Source organism: Echeneis naucrates, chromosome 22 (genome assembly GCF_900963305.1).
Source record: "Echeneis naucrates chromosome 22, fEcheNa1.1, whole genome shotgun sequence".
In the NCBI taxonomy this organism is placed as follows: domain Eukaryota; kingdom Metazoa; phylum Chordata; class Actinopteri; order Carangiformes; family Echeneidae; genus Echeneis; species Echeneis naucrates.
The window spans coordinates 17944955-17954049 of NC_042532.1; the positions used below are offsets into that span (position 1 = coordinate 17944955).

The 9095-nt window shown below is 43.6% G+C and overlaps 1 protein-coding gene across 1 annotated transcript; it reads left to right on the forward strand.

Annotated features, from left to right (window-relative positions):
- The first annotated feature begins 84 nt into the window (after positions 1-84).
- Positions 85-6477, forward strand: sav1 (salvador family WW domain containing protein 1). Its single transcript, XM_029494452.1, has 5 exons — positions 85-486; positions 1684-2178; positions 4489-4759; positions 4872-5027; positions 5956-6477. The coding sequence occupies exons 1-5, from the start codon at positions 393-395 to the stop codon at positions 6167-6169; spliced, it is 1230 nt and encodes a 409-aa protein (XP_029350312.1). The 5' UTR covers positions 85-392; the 3' UTR covers positions 6170-6477.
- Positions 6478-9095: the final 2618 nt, after the last annotated feature.

Genomic DNA, 9095 nt, shown 5'->3' on the forward strand with positions numbered 1-9095 from the left:
AAGCTTAAAGGTCGCGTGCCTCTGTAATCCGTCATGTGTCGTATTGATGGATGAGCTGTGCGTCATAAATGTCTACAGCAGTGTGTGTTTGTGTGTGTGTGTGTGTGTGTGTCTGGATGGATGGATGGGTGGGCTGGACCGAGCAGGCACCGTCCCCGGAGAGGCCCAGCGGTGGAGGGGCTGCTCAGGGCGGACCGGACCGGCTGCAGGAAAGGACTCTCCCAGTCTCCCCCCTCCGTTAGCCGGCTAACGCGCCGCTAGCATCTCCGTCAGTTGAAAATGTCGACCCTCCGCGCCGGGCTAACTCAACGGGACGGACGCAGCCGAGTCGGGGGATCGTGCCATGAGATCGCAGCGCCGCGCCGTTGATGTTTTCCCCGAGCATTTGAGTTATGCTCTCACGAAAGAAAAGTAAAAACGAAGCGTCCAAACCGGCCGAAGTTCACGGGAAGTATGTGAAGAAGGAAACGTCGCCGCTCCTCAGAAGTAAGCGCTACAGGTCGTTAGCGTCGGCTAGCTCCAGTTAGCATCGGCTAGCCTGCCGACGAAAGTTAAACCAGCCCTAAAACAAATAAGAAATATGGAATGAAAATACAAAGTTAACTAACACCAGCAGAATAACACTGGTGTGTTTAACACGTTTCCTTGTTATTGTGGCTCACACGGTTAGAACTTTTAATTTTGTCTTAATTTTATTTAACCAGACAAACTGCTAACCTGGTAACTAGCTCGTTGCTAAAAAGCAGTACATATGATTGCTATGTTGACATTAGCTGCAGAGCTAAAGAAAAGTTGAGAGATGACTATTAAATCTTCTTCTTAAATACTTTCTGGAGTGAAAGTATATATTTTTTTTCAAAACTTCTTTCTGAAACAGTCAGGGGAGAGGTTTGATTAAAAAAAAGTCAGTTTTGTTAGTTTGTTAACATCTGTCCAGTTGCAGACACTGAATGACTGTTGTCATCTGTGGACTCATAAAAGATATAAAATAAACTGCATAAGAAAAACCTGAAAAACCTTCCAACTCACATTTCATTCTTTATATTTCGTTAGTCTCGTTGCTGCCAGTAGGAATATTATAAACATACTCAAACATACTTAAACTGTAAGTAAAATGTGACTGTTCTGGTTGGAGCTGGTTCTTCTTCTACTTTAAACTTTTTAATACTTTTGGGTACATGGATATATGTAATCAGTAAATGATGTATTGTAACATTAAATGTTTATATGCATTTGTTTATAGCCATCGCGCTGATATCCATGGACTCAAATAAACAGCTTTTCCATCTAAAATGCAGCGGAGTAAGATGGTGTTCTCATATTATACCTCCAAGCAGTTCATGTCAAGTCAACTTTATTTCTCGAGCTCATGTAAACACAGCAGTCAGCTGACTGAAGTGCTCTGCAACAATAAAATAAATAAAGACAAGTAAATGTACTCTATTATGAAACATAATGATACAACAGAGCGAGGAGGAAGAAGGAGGCAATACACAATACGGCCAACTAAAAGTCAGAGAGCTGCAAAGGCCACTTAATACAAATGTTTCATTATTTGGATTTAATTATTTATAATATTATTATTTAACAATCATTCTGTAGTTAGTTTCCTACTCATACTGGGCTTCTGTGTTGATGTTGCTAATAATCAGAGTTTGGCTTGTCCCGTTTATCTGGTTGCAGATCTTATGCCCTCATTTATCCGCCATGGACCCACTATTCCCCGACGCACTGAGGTCCCTCTGCCAGAGATGGGGCCCTCTGCCTACCCTGTGGCGCCCAGCCGGGAACCTGTGGTGTCCCGCAACAAGAGTTTCCTCCGGACCCCTGTGCAGAGGCCTCCTCATGAGGTGGCCCGCAGAGAGAGCCACCGTATGTCGGCCCCCCCGTACCTGCCTCGCAGTCTTGGGGATCTGCCCCATGAGTACGGAGGCTCCTCACAGTCCTTCCTCACAGACGTGAGCCCCATGTCTGAGAATGGAGATGCTGCCCGCTATTATTACCCCTCTGAACCGTACTACGACAGCCAGCAGCACCAACAGCAGCAGCGCCAGCCTCAGCCCAGGAGGATCCCGGACCGCTTTCCTGAGGATTATAGATACTATGACCACAATGAACATAACTTCCAAAGACTGCCCCGACAGCACACCCCACCAGCTCCAAGCAGACCTCCCTCTGGTAAATCTAAAATGTGTTACGACTACTTCTACTTCTTCTGACTTTTACACTTTGGTTTGAGATGGCTTTTTTGTTTTTGATTTGTAGAAAAGTATCAAGCACACAGTGACAAGAAATTGGAAAGAGTTCAGAGTTTGACAAGGTTCATGATTTAGGCTCATGAGAGGCTGTTTGTGTTTTTTCTATCCGATTTCTATGCTTCACTCAAAGTGAAATCCCAATCACACTGTCATATCTACAACTTCTCAGATTTAATTTGAGAAAATGTTTCCATCTCGGGTGTAGAGGAAAAAATGTGAGTGGTTGTTTCGATGTGTGATTGAGCTGTACAGGCCACTCTGAGAGGAATGTGTGCTGGTGGTGGCCCTTGAACAGCTCAAAAGAACAATTTAATTTAAAATGTTACTAAATGCTCATCATATTAAACCTTGGTATGACATAAATGTGTAATTTTGGGGGTCGTTGGAATTTTCCACTCCACCCTAAATGATAGGGAGCCTTTTATTTTGTGGCTGAGTCATCATTGTTGTGTAGATAGCGTAGCATTATGTCTGACCTACCTATCACATATCATGCAGGCTTGTTTGGAGTCAAGTTAAACATGTATTAGGAGCTCTGCATTTTTCACCTCTCCATTTGCTGAAGCTTTCTGCTGGCAAACTAGTAATTTGCAGACCGCCCCCAGTCAAATGTCTCAGCCTCGGACTGCTGGCTTACATGAATCATCTGTGAATGAAGGTGCTGCATTCTCGAGTTACCCTGACAAAGATCTGTCAGCTGTCATTTATCATCATTATTAAGCTGATGTTTCTTATAAGTCAGTTGTCTTTAAAAAGATATTTACCATTTGACATTTTACCAATATTTATTTTAAATAGCAATACATTGATAGAAATCAAAGTCAAAAATATTGGTGAAACTTCACTATACAAACTGCTACACTAAATCAACATTAATGATAGGATTTGATTGTCTCTCCACTTTCCAATTATCAGACGCATTTCCAAGCTGTGTTTGTTGCTAACAGATCGTTATTTATTGTAGCCCATCAAACAATGAATTCACACTACAGAGGGATCAATCAATGGTATCTTTCAATATTGTTTTTCTTTTTTTTAGCTTTGACAGTGATGCTTAGTTTGTGGGACGTCTCTCTCATAGATCAGTGTGCTGGTGACACTGACACTTAATGTCTGACATGCACACCAGTACTGATACATCTGCGCTCAACTATTATCGGACTACATGCTGTCTAGCTCCATTTATCAGTCTGGATCTGCTTTTGACGGTAAAAGTTATCAGCAGCATGTTGCAGCAGAAAACATTTTGGTTTTTAGAGGTGTAAAGTCCAAGTTAAAATGATCTGGAAATATTTCTGTTGGCTACAAAATCTAAAATCAGTGACCCTGTAATTCACAGATTTAATGTCATAAAATTACCCATTTATTTGTTAAAGTGCTGCATCACCAGTTGTAAACACAGCATTCTGCTCTTCTGATGCATTGAGCTTCATGTCTGCAATGAGAATGGCTCTCTGGAGAAAAGGGCAGAGATGATGATGATGATTTGTTGGAGGAGGAGGAGTGAATTTCTGCAGAGCACTCGCACATTCCATCCTTTCACTCAGCAGCTGGCAGAAAGCTCCAGCTCTTGCTGTCACTCTCGTGCAGAATTTATCAAATTGTAGTCGCCATTTTGCAGAGAAGCTTCATTCCCCACACAATCGCTTGTGTTTTTCAGCACAACTCTCTGCATCCCCGCAGGCTTATTTGTTTTGCCTCGCGGTACTTCTCACTTCTCTAACTCATCCTCACAGCTGTTGGGTGGACATTCCTCGCTGACATCCACCATTAAAAGCACAGGGCCTGTGGAGTGAGCCCGCTCGGCCCCTGTGTGTTTGTCTGGCCATGCACAGATCTCTGCCTTCCTGTCCAAAAGTTACAACACTCCCACTTCCTACCATTCATCAGATGGCGTTGGTCAGAGTAATATGCTCAGTCGCAAAAGTCAAGGAGATTTGGCGACCCTGTTCACAATCACTGCGGTTCTTTGTTTTATCATGTGATTCATCACATTCCTCTTTTCCTGCTGTATGTACAGTTTCCACATTAGAGTGACCTTTGGTAAACACTGAACATTCCTCTGCTTTTAAATGACATTTTCCCACACATGCTATTTTCACGAATTTCTGAAGATTATTTCGTCTTTCCCAGAGGTGCCGTTAGCTAGCAGCTGCTCTGCTGGACCTTTTGTTTGGACATCTCTGGACCTCCCTCTAGGTTTCTAAAAAGAAATGTTTTTTTTCCTCAGGCATAGGTCGAATACAGGCCAAGTCCCTGGGGAACCTCTCCAGCCTAACAGCAGAGGACCTCCCACTTCCAGCCGGCTGGACCGTTGACTGGACCATCCGTGGCAGGAAGTACTACATCGACCACAACACGAACACTACACACTGGAGCCACCCTCTGGAGAGGGAAGGGCTCCCTCCAGGCTGGGAAAAGGTAGAGTCAGCCGAGTTTGGGGTCTACTATGTGGACCACATCAACAAGAGGGCACAATATCGCCACCCCTGTGCGCCAAGGTACGCCACTGAGAGCTGAAGCTCCTTTTTAAATCATGAATAACGTTTTGAGGAGTCGTCTATATGTTTGATCAGGTAAAATGAGGCTTAAATACTGCATTGTGTCTTCCAGTGTGCCTCGCTATGACCAGCCTCCACCACTACCCCCTCCTGTGACCTATCAGCCACGGCCTGCAGAGAGGAACCAGCCGGTGCTGGTGCCAGCTAACCCGTACCACACAGCCGAGATCCCAGACTGGCTGCAGGTGTACGCACGTGCACCACTAAAGTGAGTGCTACACACACACACACACCTCAAGAAGGGCTTCAAATGTTTTAAGTCTCCAAAGTTCTTTTATATTTTTTCTTGCCCTCTGCAGAAAAATGTGGTAGTTTTTAAAATGTGATGGTTTCAGTCCTGTTTGTTGTTGAGTTTCAGTCTTCAGCATCAGACCTGTATCAGGAGCTGCCAATTATTACCATTCATCTTAATAACCAGTAATGACAGAGTAGTTCTTAGTCTTGAAAACAGTCCGAGCCTTGTCCTAAGTCCACCCTCAGTGTTGGCTTGGCTCTGTGCTTCAGGAGATGAACTGCTGCCATAGTCCCAGCTGCTGTCATACAGACCTGCTGGGGGGCTGCAGAGATGGTTGTCCTCCCAGCAGGTTCCTCCACCTCAGAGGACGTGTGAAGCTGAGTGTAGACTCTTCTTGTAGCTACTCGGGTTGACTCTACAGCCAACTCTACACACAGTCCCATTGGTGCCAAACCCCCTTCATTTCACAATTACCGAGACCACCGGGCGTCTAGTAACTCTGAAAAGTTTAGAAAGGGTTTTATACTCTTTTCCTGATCTATGCCTCACCACATTTTTATTGCGGAGGTCTGCAGAGAGTTCCTTGAATTTCATGGGTTGGTTTATGCCCTTAAATGCAGTGTGACTTGTGGGGCCTTAAATACACAGGGCCAAGCCTTTCTAAACTATGTCCAATGAGAACAGCTTGCCCAAGGTTCAAGACACCTCTGGAGCATCATTCAACATCACGAATAAGAGAATCCATCAGAGAATTTATTTGTCCATTTCGAATGAAATTGAGAAAAGGTGAAGCTCCTGTATCTCAACCCCACCCCACCCCACCATCTCTTCTTATAACTTGGCTCTGCAGGGCTGGCAGGGCACAGATAATTTACCACCAGTCTGTTCCCCTTCACATCAGGTACGACCACATCTTGAAATGGGAGCTGTTCCAGCTGGCAGACTTGGACACGTATCAGGGCATGTTGAAGCTGCTGTTCATGAAGGAGCTGGAGCACATAGTCAAATCCTACGAGGCGTATCGACAGGCGCTGCTGTCTGAGGTGGAGGCTCACAAACAGCGGCAGCAATGGTACGCCCAGCAGCCCAACAAGAACTTCATGGGGAACATGTGATGTGTGTGTGTGTGCAGCCGGGACGCCACATGGCCACGCCTCTCTGAGGTTTCCACAGTTTGGGAGCGGTCAGGATTTCCTTTGAAATTGCGATTGACTCTTAATTGCCTCTTTACCAAACACATCTGTGCCTTCGCTTGATCCAAATATATCAGCCAGGAAGTTGAGACACACATTGGCGAGGGGTGGCCTCCTCCCCACCATGTGACATTCAATTCACTCATTTTATGAATGGCTGTCTGACTGAAAAACAAAATGAAGAAAAAAAAAAAAAAAAAAAGACCTATAATGCCGTACATCTGTGGAGACGTTTCCAGCCACTGCCCTGAGAACTGAGTTACTGTATGGATTTTTATTTCTGAGACTGACGAGAACAGAGTCTGAAAAACTCGACAGCACCCTGAGACTCTGCCTTTTTAAATAATTAACACGCAGCAAGGGTCTGCTCATATTGTGTATACACCAGCTACTCCGTCATTTTTTCCTGTGGGAGAAAACGGCAGGCAGCTTCTTGTAATTTGTTCCCATATGAAATCATACTTCATGACTGTTTATCCTTTGCTTTATTACCCTGATAAACTGAAACCACACTATTTGACATTAAACAAAAGGTGCATTGTTCTTTTTTTTTATGCTTTATGAGACAATCTACCAAAACTTAGACAGATATTTAAGTTTTGATACGAAACACGTCTTTATTTAAAGACCTTCTGATGGGTGAAGCATCACATTTGATGCAGTTTGAGCATCTCTGGGCTCTGGCATTACTGTTAGTCAGGAATATTCTTGTGTTTGTGGGTGTGATGAAACATAAATAAGCTACTGGAACTTTTTAAAACACTCCAGGAGACTCGTTAAGTTTGCCAAACAAGTGCAATTCAGTTTTCCTTTTGTTTTATGTCTCTCTGAATATTTCTCACTTCAGTGACGGCTCATTTTTATCGACTAACACCTTTCCTGTGATCACGTGGGAGTACAGGTTGTATTGAGAAGCAATAAATGAAACCTTTTTAAGATATTCAGAAACGTCCTGGGTTTTGTCTCGTAGGGACTGGTGCTTGTTGTGTAACTGTCAAAACCATTAAGGCAGACGATTATTTTAAAACATTAACGCATCTGTTTAAAAAAAAATAAATGGTGTCAGGAGCTATTAAATATCTGGGTGATTTATAGGGAGGGGATGCAAAACCACAGACCTCTGAATGTCCTAAAATGGCATGGGTTGAAGTGACGGGGGAAGAGTTTGCTGTGAACACGCCTTTGGCCAGCAGGAAGGGCTCGATCCACGCTAGCAATAAAGTCTGCAGTGAAGAAACGTACATTTTCATAAATTCACAGTTGTGGCCTCTTGCTGCCTGCCCCCCCCCCCATCAGGTTTACTGAGCTCTACAGTCACGTGTTGTAGTTTCTGTCCTGCTACTTTACTATTTTCATTCACTCAGTTGTTTTTGTTTTCATCCAAAAAAAGCTCTAAAAAAAACAAACAAACGTACACAGTGAGCGACTGTCGCTGGTGAACTTAGTGGAGCACTTAGCTCCTGAACAGTCGTATTTTCTTCAAGAGAGGGTGGAGACCAAAAACAGGGCTTAAAGGGAGCGATTATTGGACACCATCCATAAAAGGTGTTTACAGCTTTCTCAAGCAGTCACACAAATCTAAACCACAAAGTGACTGCAGGTTTAGATGACAGAATACCCACAATTCCTTTTGTATAACAGGCTTTAAAATGACATTTTATTCATAAATGTTTGTAGAGTTCGACACTAGAAAGCTGTTTTCACTTTGAGAAACTTTCTCTGATCTCATCTTATAATCTGAGTCAAGTATAAGTCGATTTTCTGTCCTAACAACTTTGTGTGGATCCAATTGGTTCAATGTGGAAACACGGCAGACATTTTGTTACAGATTTTTCTCATTTAAACAAAGAAAAAAAAAAAAAAGCTACATATTTTGTATCCTAAAACATGTCCTCTGGGAATCTTTCAAGAAATTACTCAAGCCTGGTTTTCATTAATTTGGTCCAACTTTATTATTTGTATCCTTTGTAACTGAAATGTTTGCGGTGCGTGTGCAGAAACTAAGCAGTGTTGACTTGGAAGAGCTCACCAAGAGGTTGAATCATTTGACCTTTCAGTACGCAGAGGCTCCCACGATATCCGGAGTTGGTTGAAATGTTGATGAGGGCGGTTTTAGGAATGGATTCTTGAACCAAAGAGGAGTAGTATGTTTTGTTTTTCTTCCCCCTTCTATCTGAAACACTCAAGTTTCACTTCTTTGTTTTGAGCGTAACCGCGACAGAAAGTAAACGAATGCTGCTTTTCTGACTGGTGTGAAGAAAAGGGGGAGTTTTTAAAAACCTCTCGATTCTTAAACTGGACGTAGATGGCTTTTTGTGTGACGGCCTCACCGATGTTGATTATACATTGTGGAAGACTCAAGAAGCCGCTCCGCTGCAGTGCCTTTAAATTTTCAACCCTTGAGGTCAAACCTCAGCATAAACTTGCTTAATATGCATGAAAGTGTTCCTGTGCTGTTGGTGACCAGATCATTGGGGGGGTAGAAAAGAGACACACTGGATGCTGCAGTTGTGTTACAGTGCTGTGACTCAGTGAGCTCAAAACAATAACCATAACTCTACAAATGTACAGTAACAGTCTACCAAGCCAAAGTATTCAAACACCAGAAAGTGCCGATACAAGCCTTTTGTTTACAGACGTAAGCTGCTTTGGAAACACAAAAAGTCGGGGGGCCCAGCTCTTTCACCACGCGGCAGCTTCTCTCAGATGATTCGACTTCAGTGTGTGAAGGATGATGACAGAGATGTGGAATGAGGATCTTTTTCCAGAGCAGGCTTGTTGCCCCGCCTCACAACATCCAGCTCCGATTCCTCGGTGGCCGCAGAATAAAGCTACATTCCTCGGTCCT